Here is a 26,546-nt window from a genome sequence, read left to right as displayed (position 1 = left end):
GTGGCCCTTCCAGTACTGCAACCTGTTCTCACAGTGGTCAACCAGCTTCCAATGGGAAGCCTGCAAGCAGGACCTGAGTGCGACGGCACTCTCTGTTTCTGCAGTTACATTAACTGGTATTCAGAAGCATGCTTCCTTCAACTGTGGAGGTAGAACATAGCCCTCAGGTATGTGCCCTGCCTTTTTCCTGCCCCCTTCTTCAACTAATGAGCAAGATGATCTACTTGAATTCTATCTGTTTGGACAAAAACAATAGACAAAAGCAAATCTCAAGGAGGCTTGCAGTATTATAATTTTCTATTCTCTTTTGGTGGTCAGTAGAACACTTAATCCAAGCAAATGTTCATGAACACAATGCAACACTTTCCTCCAGACCGAAATTAGTTTTCCAGCATAATATCTGGGAATACCATGGTAGCCCTGAAGACAGATGCACATTGTCAGATCCATTTAAAGCAGGGATAGGGAACTGGGGCCCTTCCAGTGTTGTTGGACGCCAACTCTCCTCAGCCCAAGCCAGCATGGCTAATGACCAGGGATAATGGGAGTTCCAACAGCATCTGGATGGCCACAGATTACCCATCCTTGATTTAATGACTAATCCTAGTCCACATGTTGGAGAACTTCACAGTGTACTTTCCTCAAAATGGTAATGTTTACACTGATGTGCTGAGTGGTTTGAGAGCTAATGCTTTCCCTTTCCCAAGTGGTTTCTTTTAAAATTAATTGTGTTCATCCAAAATTGTTCATTATGGAAACAAATGCAATGGCAGGTTTCTCTTCATGCTTTGTCCCCTGTCTTTAGAGAAAGACCTTGCGCTTTCAGTGAAAGGTTCCTGCGAAGGCACTCACTGTTTTAAGATGGGTTCAGATGCTCTCATTATACCGCCATGCCCCACTACGTTCCACTATGTCAAGTACAAGGATCCGGCAATGGACATTATGCTACCAAAGAAGACACACTATAATCCTGTAAGTCAACTGACTTTAATAATTGAAACCATAAAAGTTTCCCTTCAGAAGAAAACAGTATAAGGCTTTTCTGACCCGGGATGATCAGGTGGGATTCAGCTAAATTGTTGAATGCACAGAAAAAGGTCTGCTGGCACCACAAGACATTTCCTCCTTGCCTCCCTCCTCTGCCCCCCCCCCATGCCCTAAATCTGCTCTGGATGGTGAGGGAACCAAAGAATAGGTTTGGGGGATACAGGAGGAGAGGTGAGAAAGTCATGTTGTGCTACTGGACCCCAATCCGTGTGCATACCCTATTTAGTGCTGCATTCAATTTCACCCAATATTTTTCCTTTTCCTCAGATTACCTGCTCTTATAGCACCAAAACCAATGTTCTACCTGTCATGTTGAATTCCCTGCCCATGGGAGAGAAAGTACCAATAGTGGAGGTGAGTGCCATTTTTCACTAGTAGCATTCTGAAAGTATTAAACCAGTAGCAAATAATTCCTAGACTGAGTTGATATGGCAACAACTATGGTGGAAAACAAGGATGGCTCATTACAATCAAACCCTGAGGTAATTCTATCTGCCTCCCCAGAATCTGAGGATTCTGGAAAGCACTTTATAGGTTCTTATTGAAGACACGACTTGTTCTTCTTGAAGCAAGCTTTCTTCTGTCCACTTTAAATCCTAGAGAATCCCATGGGAATAGCATAGTACATTCTGGGTGCTTCCATTGTTCTACCTTGTGGAATGTATGAATGAACAAACTCCCAAGTATTAAAATGCAGGGTCTTCTGAACTTGCCATCCCCTTTAAGTCCCTTTTAATAGTAACTTTTATAAGACTTGGTTCATACCAGGGCTGAGTCCAAAGATTAATGCTTCAGTTTCAGTAGTGGTCTTTGTGATAAGGAGGAACCATGGAGAGGCCCTCTGGACTCTGTAGCTTCATTGCTGCAGCTTAACAGCTTAGGGCAGGGCTGCAGTAAGATGGCAGATTACATCCCCCTTTCTGTACAGCAACAAGTTTCAAGTACTTTTTGTCATCAAGCGCTCTGCCTGTTTTCTCCTTTGAGCTTTGACACAAGAACTTTCTGGATTATTTTATTTTAGGAAAAGCTAACAACCTCCAACTTTTTTTAAAGTGTACAAGTCTCAGCTATCGCAACAGGGGCACTGTTACACTGAGATGGGTGGGGGCAATCGCAATCCACAGCTGCAAATAAACCTACCCTGGGCAATCTCTCTCACAGAGGTCCCCACACTCCCTTACATAGTTGGAATATATAAGGAGAAGTTGAGAATTATGAGATGGATTGAAAAGCAAATTGGGATAGAGGGCATCAGTTACATCACAAAACAAAATACAAGTGCATTCCTCCTCCCCAAGAGAAAATGATGTGTGCACATACACTTTTTTGTCTAGGTAACAAAAAATTAAATCTATGGAAGGAAACCATTGGGCCAGAGTTTTTTTAAACAACAACAACAACAACATTAACTCTGTATGTGTCACATTTGCAAGGCAGCAAAGGGATATTAACTCTGTATGTGTCACATTTGCAAGGCAGCAAAAAGTAAGCACACACTCTCTTGGGAAGGGGGGAGCGGCAACCAAAATTGTTTCTCCATCCCATGTGAATATATTGATTAAGTCTCTGAGTAAATGTAAGTGATTTCACAAGTGCATTTTAACATTAACCAGCAGCAAACAGTATTGTGGTGTGCTGCAAGTAGTAAATGCCGCAGGTATGCATGGTCCCACTGACCTAAAGCCATACCCTGCTCCCCATAAGGAAGCACATCTAAGCCATATTCATGCAAAATTGGCTGCAAGTTGCGGGCTGAAATTGACCTGAAGCCGCATCGTGTCCCCCTTCCCAGTGTGAGGCAGGAAAAGGAGAGCAGCTTACATATTCAGGTTGAAAAAATGAAGCCATTTCTAGTTAGTTTTGCATGTGTGCATTCACCCCATTTCTCCATCAATTTGTGGTTTGTTTGTTTGTTTGTTTGTTTGTTTGTTTGTTTGTTTGTTGTTGTGGTTTTAAAAAACTGTACTAAAATCCAAATTTAAATATGTATTTATTTCAGTGTATGAATTTCTAAATATACTGTATCCAAAAATGCACACTTTAACATGTGTGTGTGTATGTAAAGGTGCCCCTGACCGCTGGGCCAGTCGCAGACGACTCTGGGGTTGCGGCGCTCATCTTGCTCTATAGGCCAAGGGAGCCGGCGTTTGTCCGCAGACAGCTTCCGGGTCATGTGGCCAGTGTGTGTGTGTGTGTGTGTGTGTGTGTGTGTGTGTGTATGAGAACCATAATTATGACAATTGAGAATAATTATGTTCTGATCTTCGCATTAGTCTAGGAGGTGCAGATCAAGTTCATTCACAGTAGAGTTCTCAGAAATTCAGTTCCTTAAGCAGTCTGTGGCCACTATGTGGAGCCATTTCCCAGAGTTTTTTCTTCATGTGATGAATACCATATTATCATATGGTAGCCTGTTTATGTGAAGTGGCTCACCACATAATCAGGACAGTTTTCTCCACAACAGTGTAAATTACTTCAGTGCTGAAGTAATATTTAATCACAACTTCAGTCAACTTCTGTGTGTGAGAGAGAGGGTGGGGTTTTTACATCTAGTCCTTCACTTCAGACAATTGGAATGAGAGTTGTTGTTGTTGTTTAGTCATTTAGCTGTGTAGTAATATTAAATTATGACTGCCCTATGTGATATTTACTTCCTGCTTTTCAGAAGAAAAAGTACAATTTGCACGTGCAAGTAGATGACTGGTAAGCATCCTTAATGCTTAATTTTTTGTAGTGACAATATGAAATAAGTTGCCTCTCATAATTTTGTATGCTCTTATGTGGTCCCCCCCCCCAATCAATCAATCATTTATTGCACTTGACTAAAAGCCATTACAAATCCAGTTACAAGTGGGTTTTTGAGGGGGAAAAGGTATTTAAACACCACATTTGATCTATGACAGTTGCCAGAACATGATTAGAATATTGTATTCATTTTATTAGCCCTATAAAGGGAATCCAGGGAATAAAATATGCAACACAGGGTAATGTTTTAGAGCAATCCTAACACCCCACTTCCTGCCAAGTAAATAATGCTTTCATTTTAAGATTTGTTTAGAATGGTATCTGCCATACTTGTGTCTATTACCTTTGACTGAAGCTGTGGTTTTACTGCGAAACTGTAGTTTTAACGGCAAGCTACCTTGTTTATTTATTTATTAAATTTATATACCCTCCTACCCCAAAAGATTTCAGGGCAGTTCACAGAATAAAATACAAAACAAAACAAAAATAAAACATAAGTTTTATTTGTTGATATGCAGTCATCAGAAAATAAAAATATTCTTATAAATTTTAAAAGTTATATAAACAATAAAGCAGTATTCTAAAAAACCTTTCTGGGCATTCAGTATGATATTGTGTGAAATAGCCTCAACACACATTAGGTTATGTGTCTATCTATACCAGATAAACTCAAATAACCCAACTTTATTAATATCGTGGACAGCAAACAACTTACAAAAGCAGGTGATCAAATACTTAGGTGTATAGAAGTTTGAATATGAGCAAGATAAAATAAATGTTATGGAATGGCAACAAAGCTATGTGGGGGCTCCTTCCCCCCTCCACCTTCTGCTGAAATTGACCTAAACAGGATTAGGATTCAGCATTAATACCTGATAATAGATACTAAGGTTTAATCAGTTTCTCAACAATGTGAAAAGTAGACCAGTTTTAAATATGGAGACCAGGGGCCAATCTATCAAATAACACAATGTGCAGTTGGGGCAGGACAATAACTGAATTGTCTATGGTTATTTCCCATAAAATGATGCTGAATGATCCCAAGCAGTAATCTATTCTGTTATATTTTTGCTTGATAAAATCCTAAGATTTCTCATATATTTGGATAAGATATCTATATATAATGCCTGTGTATGTCCTAGTCATTGTTCCTGCCCAGCAGACCTCGATGTGCGCTTGGGATATGACATATGCCCACAGGAAGAAGAGTTCTTACACAAACGGAGGAGACATGTTGCTCAGGCTCTGAAGCAGGTTCTTCAGCTAAATTATGACTTGCAAGATCATGAGGTATGTGAAATGGGATGCTGATTTATGCTAAGGGTGAATTCATTATCTTGTGGAATTTATTATCTTGCCACATTCCACCTTTGTGTGAGACCATTGTATTTTATGTTCTTCTTCTTCTTTGGCGATCACTCGTAGCCGAGTAACATTATCTTCCACAAACATGGTTTTAACAATGAGTCTGTAAGTGACTGTGGAGGCCAATTCTGGATCCACATGTCCTTCCAGTGGGGACATTGGTTCCCAGGCGGGAGTTGATCACGGTGTGGATTTGCCAAGCGTGCCTTCCTCTTAGCACGTTTTCCCCTTGCGTCCTGAGTTTGAGTGTCTTCAAAGCCCATGACACCTTTGGTAAAGGCTGTTCTCCAACTGGAGCACTCGCCGGCAAGTGTTTCGCAAATTTTGTCCAGTGCTGGTGTTTTGGTGTACTGGTGCATTCATTGTTTCCAGCAGATGACTGGAATATCTCACAAGTAGCTGCCTAAGTTGTATAAAGCATCTCTGGCCATCATTTCACCACCATAGAATTTCCAAACGGGGTAATGCCACCCACTGCCAACTGTGAATGCAATATTCTAATTCTTGGCTTACCGAATGGTATGTACCATGTATCACTGCCCTAAAAATGTGTGGGGGTTTTAAATTTTTTGAAGGGAGATAAAAGCACATTAACTAAATAAAGTAGATTGGCCACATTCTACAATAGCTTAAGCCAGTGATGGGTGAAGTAGATATTTAAGTCTCCTAGTACCCACACAGCCAATCAGCCTGTCATCAGGGTTTAAAAAGCACAAGCTGGTTATCTAGGTTTGCAAAGTAACACACATTGAGTTCTGCAAGTCCCAGCTATCAGCTGATCCTCAGGGCTTGAGCTATGCAAGCCCTAACAATTGGCAGTTTGCCAGGACTAACACTAGCCAAGAACTGTCATTATGGCTTAGGCTATAATCCTAAACACGTTTCTCCACTGAGCTAAAATAGTTACAGATATCTTTGTCAAGTAGGCCAACATTATTCTTCCAGGGTTTAGCTCTTTTGAAACCCCTTTGTGATAGTGAATTAAACACTACAGTTCCTAAGGCCATAAACCTATGCACATTTTCCTGAGAGTAAACTCATTAAACATGGCTTCTGTGGAACCTTCTTCCACATAAACATGCATAGATATGCAGCCTTAAATTGCAACCGTTCATCTTCTCCCCTGTGTAGAAGGTACGCCATTAATACAACAACTGTATTGTAAGCCGCTGTGTTTTAACTTCCGTCCTCCTAAATGTTTCATCTTGCGGTAGCTGTATATTGATTTCTTATGCCTGTGTGCCATACAGGTTCCAGTGGTGGCAGTCATGACAACAGGAGGTGGGACAAGGTCATTCACAACAACATATGGCTGCATAAGGGGCCTAAAAAAATTAAATCTTCTAGACTGTGTAACGTACATGTCTGGCTTGTCTGGCACTTCGTGGTAAGTGGAACTGTCATGTGGAGTCTTTTAAATCAATTAGAACTGTTAATGAATGAAGAAATGACATACTGATCACACCTGCCAATACCATAGTGCCTTTATACAAATCTGTGGTGTGAACCCAAGTGCAGCACGCATGGATCTCCTAGCCCTGGACTTAGTATTTTTGACCTGTGGAATATAGTATTTCATATATGTGTGGTTGCATGCTTACTTTTTCTTTTTTGCCCTTGAAAGTTTAGGCCACAAACACACTGCTTTTAATTTCATATCAATGCCTTATAACAAGGGTCAGCAAACTTTTTCAGCAGGGGGCTAGTCCACTGTCCCTCAGACCTTGTGGGGGGTGGACTATATTTTGAAGAAGAAAAAATGAATAAATTCCTATGCCTCACAAATAACCCAGAGATGCTTTTTAAATAAAAGCACACATTCTACTCATGTAAAAACACACTGATTCCCGGACCGTCCACGGGCTGGATTTAGAAGATGATTGGGCTGGATCCGGCCTCTGGGCCTTAGTTTGCCTACCCATGCCTTATAATATCAAAAATATTATTATTCATAATTATTATCAATAACAGTATGACTATTATTAATAGCTTAGGTCATAAAAAGTGTACATCTTTTTGTTTTGTTTTTCCCCAGGGCCATGACACACCTGTACAGAGATGCTTATTGGTCCCAGAAAGATCTTGATGAAAAAATAAATGAAGCTAAGAAACAAGTGACCAAGAGCAAGATGGAGATGTTTACCATGGAGCGCATTAAATATTATTATCAACAGCTGAGTCAACGGAAACAAGAAGGATACAATACAACATTTATAGATCTCTGGGGGCTTGTCATAGAGTATTTGATAAATGATGGGGTACAGTAACAAATCTTTCTTTTAGTTCTAAACAATTGCCAATACCTGCATTATAAAAAATGCAGGGCAACATTGCTATGAGAATTCTGGAGGAAACTGCAAATAGTACAGGGGTACCAGGGGTGGAATCCAATGTAACATCAATTAAAGCCAGCGTGGTGTAGTGGTTAAGAGCGGTGGACTCCTAATCTGGTGAACCAGGTTCGTGTCCCTTCTCCTCCACATGCAGCTGCTGGGTGACCTTGGGCTAGTCACACTTCTCTGAAGTTTCTCAGCCTCACTCACCTCACAGAGTGTTTTTTGTGGGGGAGGAAGGGAAAGGAGATTGTTAGCTGCTTTGAGACTCCTTAGGGTAGTGATAAAGTGGGATATCAAATCCAAACTCTTCTAAATGTTCTTTCATTGCAAGGAGTTCTTCCACATTCCAAAATCTGTTCTAGGAGCTCTCCCAACCCCCTGGAGTAGATCTGGGAAGGGCACACATGGGGATTATTATTATTATTGTGGAGGGAGATTCCTGTTATGCAAATGGAAATCCTTATACTGACAGGGACATGGTAGCTGAAAATCGCCCCAGGAGACTCTAATGCGATAAATATTAAGGTTAAATTATTAGGGTGGTAGGCACTTAAAATATCTATAGGATGATCATTCCAGGGTGGAATGTCAGTAATGTAAATGCTAAAGGGGGGGGCGGTTCAAATCTATGTCCCAATAACCTTATTAATGTGACATGTTTGCATATACTCAGGATTGCTACTGGCGCCCCAGATCTCCATATATTTCCTGGAATATCTCAACAGAATTTACAATAAATGTGTTGAGGTCAGAGTGAGGGGTGTAGCACAGACATATAGCCAGGTTTCATTTCTGAACAAATTTCAATAACCTAAGGCTTGTTGTACCATCACTTCTATTGGGATAAAGTGTCTGATTTAGCCACCCATGGCCAGGGGGGTAATCAGGTGATATTAAGATGTTGGTCTGCATTAACAGAAGCACGGTGTCCAGCCGTCAAGAAGCAATCACCCCACTCTGTTCTGTACTGGTCAGAGCATCTGGAATACTGGGCAGCACATTTTAAGAAAGACTTTGAAAACTGCAGTGCATTTAGAGGAGGGCAACCAGTATGATGAGGAATCTGGAATCCAAATACTGTGAGGAACAGTTTGAAAAAGCTGGGTATACCTAGCCTGGAGAAGGATAATTATCCTATGTGGATATAGGATAATTGTTCACAAATATCCTGTCCTGCCCTGTCGAAGATGGGACAGGGTTTGTTCATCTGTTGCTCCAGAACTAGAACTAGATCTCAGTTGTCCATCTGCCAAGGATGCTGTTGTCACAAGATTCCTACCCAGAGTAGGAATTGGACTAGATGAGCTCAGGATTCCCATTCAACTTTTAATATTTTATGATTTAGGTTTATATTAGGCATTGGTTTAAACACTAAGATGATTTGCTAGTTGTTACTGTATGTGTCTGTTCCATGGCTTTATAAGTGACGTTTTCCCCCTCCCTTCACAATTAGAAAGATTGCCACAGGCTTTCGGACCAGAGGGAATCTTTGACAGATGGACAGAATCCATTGCCCATCTATGTGACCATCAACATTAAGGACAAATACAGCACTCAAGATTTCAAAGGTGAGGGGAAAGAGTAAGGAAATCAAATAACTTGTTCTGCATTTGAAGCTCTTTAGAATCCATGACATGTGAATGACAAAAATCAAATATTTTGCATATCCTCATAGAAATAAAATACTGGTTTTAGGCTGAAACTTGACCCATTTACAAAGCCATAGCCTAGAAATTTAGCATTATATCTGGTACCCTAGGCTATAATAGGGTCATGGTCGCCTCTTAGTCAATATTCCACTATCTTTTCAGAGCTAATCAAATATTTAAAATACTCAAAAGTTGGCATCAAAATCGGAGGTCAGTTCTTCTAACTGCTTAGCATTTTATTTTTAACATTTAATCTGAATTCAAGTTTCCTATACATGTGCAAATATATACGCTTGCATGTGGTATATCTGTGAGAAGAACATAGCTCCCTTTTATACTTGTAAAAAGGCTCATTTGGTCTGAGATGGAAATAGGTGGGTCAAACCTTCTGTTTTGTGTGATACTGTGGGCAGCTGATTGCAGTGAGTGTTTTTGACTGCTTTATGAGTTTATACGATTCTGTGCCATTTTATTACATTTATGCTGCAGCGAGTAAACATCTTGGGAAAATTAGCAGAAAATAATACCCGAGAACCAAACCATTACACAGTTAGGTCCACAAATCCAATGGCCCTTGCAATGCAGCTGTATACTCAGAAGTCCCATTGCATGGCGATTCCCGCCCCCTACCAAGATGGAATAAATAAAGACACAGGACACCAGAATTTAGGTTAATGGGCGAAAAATGGCCACAACTTTATTGATTACAGGTAAGAGCGGTATTGGCTTTAGGCATTGGCCCTATCAGACTAACCGGTATAACCGGGAAGGGTTAAGCACCAACAGGGGGAGCCCCCGAGATGCACATCCCTTTGCGCTCCCCAAGGGGTTACCGCTCGGGGGCACGCTTTAGGCCCTAGCCTCCATAGGTTTCGGACGAGGCGATGCCCCCCCCCGGGGTCCTTTAACGAACTACCCTTCAACATTTGGGGGAGGTGATGGCGTTCCTCCCCCATCTCATTTGCATAATAATACCCCTGCCAATGCCTAACCGCCCAATCCAAAGGTGTTGTGACGTTGTGCTACGAGGTAGGCGAAAAAACCAAGTGGCTTCCAAAATATAGCCAATTAGGAGTTTTTCCATTTGGCTAATTGACCAGCCGAAGCCCATAGCAAAGTCCAGATGAGAACATAAAGGGTGGGAGGGTGGGAAACCGCAGCTGCTGAAAGAAAAGAAAAGGGCGAGCGTGGGCTGCCCCGACCTTAAATGCCCCTTACAAGTACCGCCCCCCTCCACCAGCCGATTGGCTGGCGCGGTGAATGATGAATCTTAATGACCCCGGGATTCCCCAAGTCCCGCTTAGAATTAGGGGAGTAAAAAAATTCCATTCTTAAACTAGCCAGAGTACTAGCCAGTGTTTGCTTAACCACTTATTCTCACATAAGGTAAAAGGTAAAGGACACCTGAATGGTTAAGTCCACTCAAAGGCGACTATGGGGTTGTGACCCTCATCTCGCTTTCAGGTCAAGGGAACCAGCGTTTGTCCACAGACAGTTTTCCAGGTCATGTGGCCAGCATGACTAAACTGCTACTGGCGTACGGAGGACCGTGATGAGTGCCAGAGTGCACAGAAACACCATTTACCTTCCCGCCGCAGTGGTACCTATTTATCTACTTGCACTGGCATGCTTTCGAACTGCTAGGTTGGCAGGAGCTGGGACAGAGCAACGGGAGCTCACCCCGACGTGGGGATTCGAACCGCTGACCTTCTGGTCAGCAAGCCCAAGAAGCTCAGTGGTTTAGACCACAGTGCCACCCGCATCCCACGTATTCTCACTTAGACTAGTCTCTATGTGTGAAGCTATTTGATTGAAATTTTTGGTTTAAAAGAAGTTCTCTGACAAATCTTACCTGGTTAATAAGAATCAGAAAGAAACCAAGGGGGTAGGTTGTTTTTTTTACCTAGTGTGGGTGCAGCACCTGTGTGATGCCCTCTGGGCTCAGCAGGGATCTGTTTCTCTCCTCCTGCTGCACATACAGGCAGATCATGCACTTGGGACAACACAGAGAATGGGAAGCTGGTCTTACATGAGCTGCAGAGGCCCATTGAGAGCGAATCCACACTTTCCTTTTGCACTGCTCTTTCCAGGCACAAGTCCATACTTGAAAGCTCCATGTCCGAGCTCATTCGGAGCAAGCATCAATTCTAGTTGTCTGCAGATTGCCGTTTGCTCCACTTGAGCTTTAAAGAGCAGGTTTTTACAAGGCAAAAAAAAGGGGGGGGTTGCTTGAACACAGCATTCTAAGGTACAGACCATGCCTTGGAAAAGCGGTGGAAAGTTAAGTGTGTGTAAGCCTTTAGTTTCAAAGTCACCTTCTCTGCTTTTACAGTATTTTATTTCCTCTGATTGTAGAATGGATGGAGTTCACTCCCTATGAGGTGGGGTTCCTGAAATACGGAGCATTTGTGCCTTCAGAAAACTTTGGAAGTGAATTCTTCATGGGCCACATGATCAAGAAACTTCCAGAAAGCCGAATATGCTATCTCCATGGTAATGTATTTAACTGCCTTATGGGAATGTCAAAGTATTGTGATAACCTCATTAGCAGGAGTAGTTACTGTTGTGTCATCTCTGTTCCCCTTCTGTAGCGAAGGAAAAAGGTTTGAATAATAATAATAATAAATTTTATTTATATCTCGCCCTCCCCAGCCGAAGCCGGGCTCCAGGCGGCTAACAACAATAAAACAGTACAAAAATACAACACAACACAACACAACACAACACAACACAACACTCTAAAATCATTCATTATAAAATTAATTCAAATCAAGCCACTGGCAACCATTGGGCCAGAGCTCCGCGAAGATTGCCAAGGGAGGGAGTCAGGCTGTGCCCTGGCCAAAGGCCTGGTGGAACAGCTCTGTCTTGCAGGCCCTGCGGAAAGATGTCAAGTCCCGCAGCGCCCTAGTCTCTTGTGACAGAGTGTTCCACCAGATCGGAGCCACAGCCGAAAAAGCCCTGGCTCTAGTTGAGTCCAGCCTAACCTCTCTGTGGCCTGGTACCTTCAAGATGTTTTTATTTGAAGACTGTAAGTTTCTCTGTGGGACATACCAGGAGAGGCGGTCCCATAGGTACGAGGGTCCTAGGCCGTATAGGGCTTTAAAACCAGACCTTAAACCTGATCCTGATCCTTTAAAACCAGACCTTAAACCTGATCCTGTACTCCACTGGGAGCCAGTGCAGCTGGTATAGCACCAGGTGAATGTGATCTAGCAGCCAAGACCCCGTAAGGAGTCTCGCTGCGGCATTCTGCACCCGCTGGAGTTTCTGGGTCAGTCTCAAGGGCAGCCCCACGTAGAGCGAGTTACAGTAATCCAGTCTGGAGGTGACCGTCGCGTGGATCACAGTGGCTAGGTCAGGGCAAGAGAGATAAGGGGCCAACTGCTTAGCTTGGCGGAGATGGAAAAATGCCGCCTTTGTTATAGCTGCAATCTGTGCCTCTATGGAAAGGGAGGTTTCGGAGATTACACCCAAACTCTTTTTTTTTCTTTTTTTATTATAATTTTAATTCAACATTAATACACATACAAACATACAAACATACATTTCATACAACATACCTACATACATACAACATACCTACACTCAATCCCACAGATAATTCCCATCACCATCCACCACCCCTCACCCTTTGTGTTAGACTTCCAATCTACTCAATTGCAATTTCTTTCTACTTCTATTACTTTCTTTCACACACCTTTAACCTAATTTCATATTTCTTTTTCTATTACACATTGTTATCCATCTTATTTAGTATTCCAATATTTGAAACGAGACTTGTTTATTCTAATAGGAGTTCTGATTTTTCGATGTAGTTTTGCAAGTATCTTTCAAACACCTTCCAGTCCTTCCAGTAGCACCTTAAAGACCAACTAAGTCAGTTCTTGGTATGAGCTTTCGTGTGCATGCACACTTCTTCAGATACACAGTGTGCATGCACACGAAAGCTCATACCAAGAACTGACTTAGTTGGTCTTTAAGGTGCTACTGGAAGGAATTTGTTTTGTTTTGACTATGGCAGACCAACACGGCTACCTATCTGTAACTTCCAGTCCTTGTCTGCCTTCTCTTTTGAGATCCTTCCAATTTCTCCCATTGTTTTGGATATATTGTAGTACTCTAATAATTTGGCAAGCCACTCTATCTTTGTTGGTACAGTACCACTTTTCCAATTTTTCGCAATCAATAGCCTTGCGGCTACTGTTGCGTACAAATATAAAGTCTTGTTTTCTTCCTTTAGGCTTCCTGGTACTATTCCTAATAAAAAACCTTCTGGTGTTTTCCTAAATGAATATCTGAACATTTTTTTTCATTTCGTTATATACTGTTTCCCAAAATTGTTTGATGTTTAAGCAATTCCACCCTATATATATCATAGTACCTTTTCCATTGTTGCATCGCCAGCAGACATTGCTACAATTTTTATTCATTTTTGCTATTCTTTCAGGTGTTAAATACCATCTGTGTTGCATTTTGAGATAATTTTCTTTCAATATATAACACATAGTGAATTTCATATCTTCCTTCCACAATTTTTCCCATTGTTCAAACATAATATTTTCCCCAATATCTTGCGCCCATTTGATCATTGATGCTTTAACCAATTCATCCTTAGTTTCCCACTCTAAAATCAGATTATACAATTTAGATATATTTTTTGATTTTTCTTGTATTAAGTATTTATCGAATTTTGATATTTCTTTTTCAAATCCTAACTTTTTGTCTTTCGCTAATCTGTACTTAATTTGAATATATAGAAACCAATCACTAATATGAGCTTTAATTTCTGTATAATCCTTTAATTCCAATTCTCCATTTTCTTCCTTTAACACCATTTTATAGGTAGCCCAGTTTTCTTTCATATTAATTTTTTTCACTGTGACAATTTCTGCTGGCGATGCCCACCAAGGAGTTTTTGGTTCTAGGATTCTTTTATATTTCTCCCATATTATATATATAGACTTTCTAACTATATACCCTAGGAAGCCTTTGACTTTTTCATCTATTAGATAGGCATGCCATCCAAATCTTGTCTCTACTCCCTCTAAATCCAGTACATCTGAGTCATCTAATTTGATCCATTCTTTTAGCCAGGTCAGACCCACCCAAACTCTTAACGGACGGTGCTGGCACTAATTGCACCCCCGCAAGAGATGGGAGTTGCCTACCCAATCCCATATCGTCCCGTCCCAGCCACAGGAGCTCTGTCTTCGAAGGATTTAGCTTCAACTGGCTCCCACGTAACCATCCAGCCACAGCTTCCAAACATCTGGTCAGTGTGTCTGGGGCCGAGTCAGGATGGCCATCCATCAACAGATAGAGTTGGGTGTCATCAGCATACTGATGGCAACCCAGCCCAAAACTCCGGACAAGCTGGGCGAGGGGGCGCATAAAGATGTTGAAAAGCATCGAGGAGAGTATCGCACCCTGAGGCACTCCACACACCAAGGAGTGGCGCGATGACAATTCCCTCCCAAGCGCCACCCTCTGTCCCCGACCAGAAAGAAACGAGCGCAGCCATTGAAGGACTGTGCCCTGGATCCCCACGTCGGCAAGGCGGTGGTCCAGGAGTTTGTGATCGACCATGTCGAAAGCTGCTGACAGATCTAGAAGAATCAGCAGCCCCGACCCGCCTCGATCCAGCTGTCTATGAAGATCATCTGTTAGGGCAACCAGAGCCGTCTCGGTCCCATGACCAGCGCGGAAGCCGGACTGGAATGGATCCAGAGCTGATGTTTCATCCAGAAACCCACCAAGCTGTTCAGCAACCGCTCTCTCAATCACCTTACCCAGGAACGGAAGATTCGAAACCGGGCGGTAATTGGATAGATCTAAAGGATCTAATGATGTTTTCTTTAAGAGCGGGCACACCACTGACTCCTTCAGTTCCCCTGGGAATGTCCCCGTGCCAAGGGGCAAATTGATGATATCCACCAGGAGGGCCCGCACCTCGTCTGGACACGCTCTAATCAGCCAAGAATCTGGTCCATCTTAAAAGAGCATATCAAGCTTTAGGGCTACATCTTCCTGGGGCATGTTTAAATGACTGCTTTTGTCATGCTGCATCCTGAGATAATAATATCATCATGCAACTTGGATCTGCTTGCCCAGCAAAACATCCAGCAATGGGGCTCACCCCCATTTCCTTTTATGCCACACTGTATAGGCACAGGTCCATGTCTGAGCATTTTCCTTTTTCCTTTTGTCCTGCCACTTTTCCCAGGAAAACCTGCTGTCTACTGCCAAATTGGAAGAAATGACAATCCAAGGAAAACACAACTCTTTCTGCTTTACTTTTTGCTTTCTTCATTACTTTCTGCTTTCTTTACTTTCTGGCAGAAAGAGAAGGACCAACCACAATGCACCCTCCTTTCTACCTTGACAGAGATAACTCATGGTCATTCTTTATAAACTCTGGAGCTTCTTTCCTGCCTTGAAGAGCATTCAGAGTCAACCCGCTGTCTATTGTTTCCTAGCACCCCCATGCCCAACAGTGAGCTCATCTTAATTTCTGCACAGCTTCATATAAAGAGCAGTCTCAAATTATGCTGCTCTTTGTATATCTTATCAGACTCAGCATTCAAGATTGCAAACCAAAAGCAAGTGCAGACTGATATTTCTGTTAGAATTCCTGCTCCATGACTGCAGTCATGGGATTGTTGTCTTTTGACTCCACAAAGTGGGAAGTGATGGAGACAGGATGTTTGTGTTACTGTGTTCCGTGAAGTGGGACTATTGTCCCTTGTTCCTTTTCTCTTTGCTGTCTGATGCTAGAGAGAGAGGGAGCCATGTTGCAGTGCTCCATGTGTGTTTATATGTAAATAAAGTAGATTAGCCAAAATGCTGAGTTGCTGAGGTCTGTCATGCAAGCTGTGAAGACTCTGTGGATCCCTAAGTGTGCCGATGTCTGTTGGCATCGGTCGCTGTGATGTTCGAGCTGAAGAAAGCTTTTGAAGCACCTGAACGATCGACCAGGAGGGAGAGAACATGCCAGCTGGGCATGTGTCTCTCCCAGGGTCCTACTTGAGTGTAGGACGAGCTCCTGACAATTTAATCCATTGAGAGTGTAGCAGTAAAAGTTGTGACTGTGCTGTATCCCCCAGCTTGATTCATTTGCTCAGTTTATAGATGTTAATCTGCCTGATGTATATCTTCCCGGGCATTAAAAACAGAAGTTTAGACTATGTTTTGAGTTAAATATGCTCATATTCATGCATTCATGGTTGACTGAGAAGAACCAAGCAAGCTGAAAATAAGAGTCATTCTCAACTGGTTTGCCTTGAGGTCTTACTTAAATTTATTCGTGTGAACTCACTTTTCTTGTTCCCCGTCTCTCTCCCCCCCCCCTCGTAGGTATGTGGAGTAGCATATTTTCTTTAAACTTGTTGTATATCTGGAACAGAGTTAATGATTCAGAGGAATTCTGGCACAGATGGACTCAAGACAAATTAATAGATATTGGTGAGCTTTTCCTCTTCATGCATCTGATTCCTCCATTTCTCTGCTGTTAAATTGGTTGACCCAATATGCTACTTTAAGAGATGGAGGTTGGGAGTTATTTTTCCTTTAAAAACAGCAACCATTGGGTGTCGATTTGGACACACAATTTTCATTCTCTGTGGGTCTTCTGAATAATTTACTGTAAGCACAGTCGGGGTGTGTGTGTGTGTGTGTGTGTGTGTGTGTGTATGCATCGCAGCAAGCCTTCTTTAAATGGGTGGAATAGCGACATGCCAAAACATAAGGCATACTGACGGTGCCTGTCTCTGATGAGCCACGATGCATTTGATATAGCAAGACTGGAAAACAAGGAAGCCACTAGCCTCATAGCTGTATGCAATAGCAGCTGGGTACAGTGGGGTGCTGCTACCTCAACTGATCTCTGGCCAGTCATGTTGTTGCTGCTTACTGGGAGGTAGAGGGGTGCAGAGAGTTTGGCATGGTGCTGTGCTGCTGCTAGCGTGTTTGCACTGTGCCAACATTGCAACTGCCTCCCCTTCTACCTCCAAGTAAGTGGGAGGTCAGGCGAGTAACATCCTACCATGCCACCTGTTAAAGGTTGTGTGCCCATACCTTTGGATAAAATGCCTTTCGCTTTTGATTTGTCTCAGAGGTGCATAGCATGGTCCACCTCGGAAGACAACTTGACAATGTATAGTCTTAAAGGGAGGTTACACGCCAGGTGAATTGCTGGCATGGTATCTGAACTGCCTAATCATTTTGACACTTCAGCCGAAAATGTGAAGCCAAAACAATATCAAAGCAATCTGGTTCAATGCTGTCAGTAGTGATGAAGGTCGGAGACTGTTATGCACCTATATGGACACATGTATGAAGTTACAGTGCTCTGTTAGGAAGCAAATCTCGTTAAACTCAATGGGATTTACTTCCAAGTTAATACGCTTAGGATTGGGCCATACGTTGTCTTTTACAGTGTTATTGCAGCGGGTTTGCTACTATATAGCTGTCCGGTAACTGAGTTGTCTAAGATTCGGCTTAGCAGCAAATCAAAGCATAGTTAGTGACTGCTTATTTTGTCACCTTTTGTATCTTGTTGCAGAGGAAGAGCCTTATTTACCTACAAGGCCATATGAAATAAGGAGCCGTATGTACGTCCCAGCCGGAGAACTTGCCAATAAGCTCCGAGGGGTCTTGACTGATCGCTTTTCTGTTGCCCAATATCACAATTTTCTGAAGGGTTTTCAGATGCATAACTACTACTTGGAGAATGAAAATTTCAATAGATGGAAAGGTAAACAGGTTTATATAGTTGTCTATTGAAGCCACTGTTCAGTATTAGAACACTTGCTTTCCATAATCAAGGACCTCTGCCTGAGCATGGAGAGACACTTCCAGACACAGTTGACGCTGACAGTATGAAACTAGATAGCTCTACTGGGTGCCTTCCATCTGTTTTGGACTACAATTTCCATTTTTCCTGACCATGATCCATGCTGGCTGGGGTTGATGGGAGTTGTAGTCCAGACTTCTCCAGACTCCAGATGTTTTAGATTATACTGCCCAATGACTTAGTGTTTTGTTTTATTGGTTATATTCACAGTGTTCTATTTCACAGTTTTATTATGATGCCTATAAATGGAATTAATAATAATAATAATAATAATAATAATAATAATAATAATACTCAGAAGGTGGCAATGTACAAAATCCAACCTTTCTGGAATTTGATATTACAAGAAATTAATAAAATAACAATAAAAAATTGGAAGTCAAACCAGAATTAGCTTTATTAAATATATTTCAAGACACCCATCTGGATTTACATAATAAAGAATTAATAAGCCAGTTATTACAAGTAGTGAGATGCAACATAACCAGACACTGGAATTTCTTTTCTATGGCACAACAATAGACAATTGGTATGAAACAGTTTGAGAAACAGCTCTTCTTGAGAGATTAACAAACAAACTACAGTTGACACCTGGACAGATCAAGAAAGATGGTTTGACCCCAGTGTGGTTTAATTTCATAACATACCCCAGTATTCCAGAAAAGGAGCAATCCCACCCCCACCCCATCAGCATTTGGCTCAATCTTGTTGATCTAAATTAATAATAATAATAATAATAATAATAATAATAATAATAATAATACTCAGAACTAAGTCCCACTGAGTTCATTTTATTCCCAGATAACTTGGTGTAGGCTTGCATCCTAAATTCATATACCTAGTAAGAAAGGACAAGGTAGCAGGCTATCTTCTGTGTTAGGAAGCTTTACCCACAAATATTTTGAGAGGTCAAAAGAGGGTTGGTGAAGTTCTATGGTTCTGACAGGTTCCAAAGCCCATAGGACAGGAAACCTGGTTGGACTACAATTCTCCACCATTATGGAAAGCAGACCACACACTCTGCTCTAAGTGATATTTGAATTCTCCTTAATCCAGTGCAATTTACTCCTACGTAAGCGGCATATGACTGCAGCCATAATGTCATAGGTAAAAATGCCCTATGTATTTTAATTTAATTGGGTTCCACATTAGGCAGAAATATTATTTTCTGATGGCAAAAAATATATTTCCTTTCCAGCTACGGTGTTAGACGGATGCCCAAATCAACTAACGGAACATGCAGACTCTATAGGACTGGTGGACGCTGGATTTTTCATCAATACAAGTTGCCCACCACTTTTAAGGCCAGAGAGGAAAGTTGATGTCATTGTGCATCTGAGTTACAGTGCAGGCTCACAAACACTGGTAATAGGTTTTGTGTTGTTGTTTGTTTGTTTGTTTGTTTGTTTGTTTAAGCGATATATTTCAGGTTTATGTGGAAGCATTGCGACATATTGCCCAAGGTCACCTCTCTAATTAACTGTCTGTAGCCAGAAGGCCACAGATTCCTCACCTAACTATAAATCAGGGGTATCCTCCCAATGTTGTTGGAATATAGTGCCCATCGCCCCTAACCATTGGCCATGTTGGTTGGAGCAGATGGAAGTTGGAGTCCAACATCTGGTGGGTACCAGCCTGGCAACTCCTGCTCTAAAATATCTGAATCTCACCTTGAGCACGTTCTGGTGAGAACTTATAAAAGACAATAATATATTTATTTACCTATTTAACAAACAAAAAATACATACCACTTGAATGTAATAAAACTGCTACGAGGTTTATAATAGCATAAAATATATGGCTGATCTACCAACCTGCAGCAGTTTTTTTTCCTTTGAGTTGCAGCAAGTTTAAAACATTACCACAGGTTTTTTCTTTTTTTAAAAAAAATCCTAAATGCAAATTTTATTCTCCAGTAGGTAGTTAGATAAAAAACAATGACTAATGCAATGAAAGAAAATACATTCTGTTGATGGAAGTAAAATCTTATCAAGGCAATTCCTTGGAATTCATCTCACATAAATTTTAGTCTGCTCCTCCTCTTTAAGTCATTAATTCCCAAGCTTAGATAATATTAATTTATAGGATCCATGTGCCAAGGCCCTATGACCTAGCTGAGGGAAACGAATAACCACACTGGACAACAGCACATTGGGTTTGGGGTTTGAATAACGCCAAAGCTTCATTGGTTTCAGCAGTGAATGGTTTGGCATAGGCCTTGAGTAAAGCCATTGCTATTCCACTCCAGCACATCTGCTGGAAGTGCATTTAAGCGTAAACCACATCTTGGAAGGGGTGCCTATGACCTACATCAAATAGGGATACCCCCTACCTGGGGTCTCTGTTGGAGGAGTGGTATGGCCCTAGCTCCCGCCTAGGCATTAGACAGAAACCATTCCTCGTGGATCCTTTTGGATACTCATTACCAAGGAGGGGCAGGCAGAGGCTACAACCTCCCCTCCATGCAACTTACTTAATGCCTAACCATCACCCAAGCTGAAATCAGCTCACTGCCAAACCACTCACGCCTGCAACCAATCCCTGATAGCTTCTACGATGTCATTTAGCCAGATTTTGTTGCCTGCTTTTTTCTTTTAATGAACCTGAACACCTTAGTATCATCAGCAAACCTGGCCGCCTCACTGCTCACTCCTAACTCTAGATGGTTTATGAACAAGTTAAAAAGCAGGGACTCTGCTTTCTACTTCCCCCATTCAAGGAACTGTTCATTAATTCCTACCTTGTGCTTCCTGGGTATCTCAGTTTTCCACATAGATTTTTTTTTAGTGGCATATGATTGCTTTTAAACATACATTTCTTGTCCTCTCTTGTTTTAACTTTCATGTGAATGAAGCCCCTAGAGCAAGCTTGCAAGTACTATATCCAGCAAGGTATCCCATTTCCACATGTTGTCCTTACGGAAGAAGACAAGAAACATCTAAAGGAATGCTACTACTTTGATCAATCAGATGTCCTTGGTTGTCCAATCCTGGTTTTCTTCCCATTAGTGAATGATACCTTCCGTTATTACAAAGCACCTGGTAAGTTACTGACAATAGCTAATAAACTCCACCCTAAGTGACAGTTATCTGCCTAAGAGACCCTATCTGCCTGCGGACTGCCTCGCCAGAGTGGTGCATGCTCTGGTTATCTCCCGCTTGGACTACTGCAATGCGCTCTACATGGGGCTACCTTTGAAGCTGACCCGGAAACTACAACTAATCCAGAACGCGGCAGCCAGACTGGTGACGGGGAGAGGCCTCAGAGACCATATAACACTGGTCTTGAAAGACCTACATTGGCTCCCAGTACGTTTCCGAGCACAATTCAAAGTGTTGGTGCTGACCTTTAAAGCCCTAAATGGTCTCGGTCCAGTATATCTGAAGGAGCATCTCCACCCCCATCGTTCTACCCGGACATTGAGGTCCAGCACCAAGGGCTTTCTGGCGGTTCCCTCACTGCGAGAAGCAAAGCTACAGGGAACCAGGCAGAGGGCCTTCTCGGTAGTGGCACCCTCCCTGTGGAATGCCCTCCCACCAGATGTCAAAGAGAACAACAACTATCAGACTTTTAGAAGACATCTGAAGGCAGCCCTGTTTAGGGAAGCTTTTAATGTTTGATGTATTACAGTATTTTAATTTTTTTTGGGGGGGGGACCGCCCAGAGTGGCTGGGGAAGCCCAGCCAGATGGGCGGGGTATAACTAATATATTATTATTATTATTATTATTATTATTATTATTATTATTATTATTATTATATCCAGTGCTGTCAGGCAATTCCTGGAGGTGGGGAGATTTTTGCTGGACTTTCCCACTACCGAGAAATCAATTAATTCCTCTGAACTGAATTGTTACAATCTGTTGTAAGCCATTGTGCAAATCACTTGATTGAAAGGCAGCGTATGAATCTTAAAAATGAAATATTTAAAATAAAATACCAAATCTCTGTGGTAACAACCCTGAAGCTTCAACCTCTGAGTCTTGACTGACTACAAGCAGCTCTAAGGCACTGGAATGGATCCAGGGTCCAGACTTAGTCATGCTTAAGAGCAGACCCACTGAAATCAATGATACTTAAGTTAGTCACTAACGTAAATCCCACTGATTAAAATAAAAGCCCTCTAAGCATGACTAAGTCTTTTGCTTCTTTTGTTCATGCTTTAGCATGGTCAGAATAAGATTGTGCCAACAAATACTAATCCAGCCTTGAGTGTATGTTCTTATAATTACAATGATATTGTGCGTTATTTAATATACTTTATTAACTTCATTATATTATATACACTCAACTACTTTGAGACCCTCTTAAGTATAAAGAGATATCCAAGCCTGATAAATCAAATCAGAATAGGGCATTCAAATTGGGGTAGATTTATTATTATTATTATATATATATATATATATAAAACACAAAACCAAAATTGTAAATGAACCATTCTAAGAATGTTCTCATTGGATTAATACACATGTATGCTTTTGAAATAAGCCAAATATCTAACCATTAATAACTCGTCGTTTCTTTATCCCAGGCGAGAAACGCTATGGTGAAGCAGAGATGGCTGCAGGAGATGTTGATGTTTCCACCTGGAAGACACCATACAATACTTACTTCCTCACATACAGCGATGAAGATTTTGACAAGCTAGTAAACCTGAGTGAATACAACATCTTGAATAACGAGCACCTGATTCTGCAGGCTTTGCGTTCTGCTGTAGAACGGAAAAGGCGGCATTGATGGAGACAGTATAGATTGACTGGGGAGCATGTGGGGAAGGCAGAAGATCAAGTAATGGTTGGCTACAATTACTGATTAATCTGAAGGCTTCAGTGGAATTTATTTCATCTCTCTTATGATGACTGTTTCATATTTCAGCAGGGGCACGGCAAGCTACAAAGGCCCACTTCTGGATATATTTAATAAAAAAATGGGGAAAAGCAGTGTATTTTAAGAATGCATGTTCTGTCTACTGAACGCACACACAATTCTATGGCAGAATGATCAGCACAGGTCAATCTGTTGCACACATACAAACCTACATCTGTAAAGCAAAGGGAAAGGGTTGTTTTAATACCAACATATTTTTTTCCAAAACCTCTGGTTTGGCCAGAGATATAAATGCTCCTGAGAGATAGACACCGAAATATAGAATGGGGGAGAGGGTAATGTTATGGATATAGTTACACATTAAAAATGAGGGCAAAAGAATACACAGATTTGCATAAAATTAGTATGTGCCAATGTGTATATCTAGGTGTAAATTTAGAAATAATTACTATAATGTATACAGAAATGTATACAGATTTCCTCATACTGGGGATAACTGTGACAAGCTGACCAGTGTGCTTCTTATTCTGCTGTTCAGATGTTAACTACTGATGGGCAGCTCCAAGATCCTTGCTCTTGCTTCTTATGGTTTTTTTTTTATCTTTGAACTGGGACTTCAAACAGAGGACTGCCCTCTGTAAAGCAGAACACAAAGCCACTAGGCATCCTAGAGGCTGACTTTACACTCTTCTTAAATGTGCAGCAATTTGTGACAAAATGAATCATTGGAGGTTCATGCGGACCTACAATTGCATATCCTCCAACATGTCCCAGAGGAAAACTGGGATATGTGTCTTTCGGGGCCATGCTCCTGAACGAGTCAAGTGACTTGTGCAAGAACATGGCCCCCCAAAATGTGACATCCCAGGATCTAATCCAGGCATAGGCAAACTCCGGCCCTCCAGATGTTTTGCGACAACAATTCCCATCATCCCTAGCTAACAGGACCAGTGGCCAGGGATGATGGGAATTGTAGTCCCAAACATCTGGAGGGCCGGAGTTTGCCTTTGCCTGATTTAATCAGTAGCCAGGATGGTTTTTGTAATTCTGGGATGTCCTGCTTAAATCAGGACAGTTGAGCAGGATATATGACAGTGTAAACCTGGAACAGGAGAAGATAAAATGTCAAGCAGTGTTAAGGTAAAAATGAGGAAAATATTTAGGCAAAATTTCAATGTGGACATGAGGGCTCCTCCTACTCATGCAAAAAGCTGACAAAACAGAAGAAAGCAGAGTTTCAATAAGCTTAGAGAATTTTTCCTGGGGTGTTCTGCATATTTCTGAGTACAAAAGTTTGGACTACTTGCATGCAGTTGCAAGCCAGGCCCCGGTGGAGTATCTTTTCCCACTGTACACTGGAGATTCTCCTTCAAAATAACATGCAAATCCTATTGGGATTTCTGGGACTTGTAGGCAGCAGGAAAAGTTGTTCTACCAAGGCCTAGGAACATCCTCCACCTTTTCCCATCTAAATGCACACTTTGGGGTGAAGCAGCAGGAGCCCATAGGATCCAAGGGAGCATAGTCCTACTTATTTTGCTTGCAATGAGCCTCAAACATAACTGTGTTCACTTCAGTCCTACCTGCAAGCATCTTAGTAGGAGGGCTCAGCTATGCCAGTGCCCTGATTGAATCATTGGACCTCAGCTCTGAATACCAGCCAGGTTAGAAAGCCCATGGAGGAATGTGCAGAGATCAAGGGACAAGAAGGACACATTATTTATTTGTTAGGTGAAGAAACTTCATGGAATCATAGAACTTGTGGCTGTTTAGCCCTGTGAGAAGTGGTAATTAGGTGGAGATGTTGACAGTATCAATTTTTAGAAAGAAGAGGAACACCTACAGGATACCACCCCTTTTACTTCAAACACCAGCCCAGCTGCGGGGGGGGGGGGGCGGGGATCTGCTTCTATGAAGCTATTGGCTTAATGCATTCATCTTCATCTAAAACTGAAAGAAAGCCTAAGTAAATGGGTTTACTCACCCTTGCCTTCCTCCCCTCCCTCAGTGTTAGTTTAGACCTGGGACAAATACTTGCCTTTTGCTTAGGTCAGGGGTCCCCAAACTGTGGTCTGCGGATGAACTTCATTTCAGGTGGTCAATAGCACATCGGAAAAATATATATATTTAAAAACCAAACATCATCTAGCATAGTGTGTTACATAGAGGGTCCACCAAGACCCTCAGCAATTTTTAAGTGGTCCATGGTGGGGGGGGGGGAGGTTGGGAGTCACTGGCTTATGCTACTATATAAGGGCTATGTAAATCATAGCACAGTAAACAATGGGTGGGATTCATCAAGTGAGTGTTCTCAGCAGAAGGCCTGCACAAAGACTTCGGCTTGTGCAATGGGGCTCCCCCTTTCTCCTCCCCCATGCAGCCCATAATTGGCTTGAGGGGTCAGGAGAACCCCTAGAATAGTGCACATGGAAAAGAGAGGGGAACATCGTTCCATTTGGCAAGCTTACACTGATGGAATAATTAGTGGGAAAGGACACTGAATTCTTCCTAACGTGTTACCACATAATTTGTGGCCCTATAAATCTTGATGTTATTTATTAATGCATGCACTGCTTAATGCCAAAATAAGCAATTTACAATTATAAAAAAACAAATTGCAGAAGCACTGAAATATAAACAACCATAATTAAAGTACACAAACATGCAATAAAACAGTCCCATTAAAAGAACACAGTAATTAAAAGAGGTGACTCTGGTCAAGAGATGGAGGGAATTTCTATGTAAACAGGTGTGTCTTCAAAAGCTGGCAGAATGCCAAGCAGGAAGTGCATCCCATAATGCCAGCGCTGCTAGCAAAGAGACCCATCCCTGTGCCAATGATCGTTAGGTTTCTGCAAGACTAATGAGGCTCCATTTGCTGAACTTGATGTACCACTCAGCATATAGAACACAGCATTCTTACACCAGCTGCAGTTACCAGTGCATGTGTCACAGTGGCAAAACTATCTCTGTCCAGAAAGGGTGTAGTCGATTTGCCGTCTGAAACTGGTAATAGGCTCTCTTGGCTCTGGAGATCACCAAGTCCTTCAAGGACAAAGAAGGTTTCAAGAGCAATGCAAAATTACATACCTGTTTCCTTCAGAGGGAGTGCAACCCTATCTAGAACAAGCAAACCCCCCAGTTCTTGAACCTGGGACTCACTTACGCACCCCCCCCCCCAGCATCTCTGTCTTAGCAGGGTTCAGCCTCAGTTTATTGACCCTATGCAGGTCTCTGCTGCATCCAGAAAAGGATTCACCTTGTGCATAGCATTGAGGACAAATCTGTTCCCCTAACAGCAGTGATTTCACAACGTATCTGCAACACAAATATCATCATGCCACTACTGCAGCACAGTCACAAAATGATTGCACAATAATGACCGCTCCCCACATAAAACGGGGGGCGACCTTTGCATGGACATGCGCAGCCCCTGGATCTTGAGCGGCTCCATCAACACGGGCTTGGCTTCGCCTTCCCCCAGGTGGGATACCTGGAGGTCTCTGCCTACCTCAGTCAGTTGTCCAATCCCGCCTGGGGGAAGCGTTGCCAAGGAGACCAGGCCACGTAGGGGAGGGACTACCTGCCCACACAATAGAGGGAGGATCTTACCTGGGAATCATCATCATGCCACTACTGCAGCACAGTCACAAAATGATTGCACAATAAAGTGATACTCTGTGTTCCACAGCTTTTCAGAATCATGCTGCAATAATTAGTGTTT

The 26,546-nt window shown here is 42.1% G+C and overlaps 1 protein-coding gene across 1 annotated transcript in view; it reads left to right on the top strand.

Moving 5' to 3' along the window:
• LOC309341030 (cytosolic phospholipase A2 epsilon-like) overlaps positions 1 to 22,935 on the top strand; it is a 35,929-nt gene extending 12,994 nt beyond the window's left edge. The window contains exons 7-19 of the mRNA XM_081860431.1: positions 806 to 972; positions 1,315 to 1,401; positions 3,713 to 3,750; positions 4,935 to 5,082; positions 6,408 to 6,544; positions 7,193 to 7,415; positions 8,947 to 9,061; positions 11,498 to 11,635; positions 16,499 to 16,606; positions 17,706 to 17,897; positions 19,195 to 19,361; positions 20,851 to 21,037; positions 22,527 to 22,935. Coding sequence (XP_081716557.1) covers positions 806 to 972; positions 1,315 to 1,401; positions 3,713 to 3,750; positions 4,935 to 5,082; positions 6,408 to 6,544; positions 7,193 to 7,415; positions 8,947 to 9,061; positions 11,498 to 11,635; positions 16,499 to 16,606; positions 17,706 to 17,897; positions 19,195 to 19,361; positions 20,851 to 21,037; positions 22,527 to 22,732 — 1,913 coding nt within the window. The 3' untranslated portion in view covers positions 22,733 to 22,935. The remainder of the gene's footprint in view (positions 1 to 805; positions 973 to 1,314; positions 1,402 to 3,712; positions 3,751 to 4,934; positions 5,083 to 6,407; positions 6,545 to 7,192; positions 7,416 to 8,946; positions 9,062 to 11,497; positions 11,636 to 16,498; positions 16,607 to 17,705; positions 17,898 to 19,194; positions 19,362 to 20,850; positions 21,038 to 22,526) is intronic.
• Positions 22,936 to 26,546: the final 3,611 nt, after the last annotated feature.

The sequence above is a fragment of the Podarcis erhardii genome, assembly GCF_964252035.2.
Source record: "Podarcis erhardii genome assembly, chromosome: 1".
Classification (NCBI taxonomy): Eukaryota; Metazoa; Chordata; class Lepidosauria; order Squamata; family Lacertidae; genus Podarcis; species Podarcis erhardii.
The sequence above is the reverse complement of the archived record's forward strand: the minus strand, read 5'-3'. Positions and strand labels throughout refer to the sequence as shown.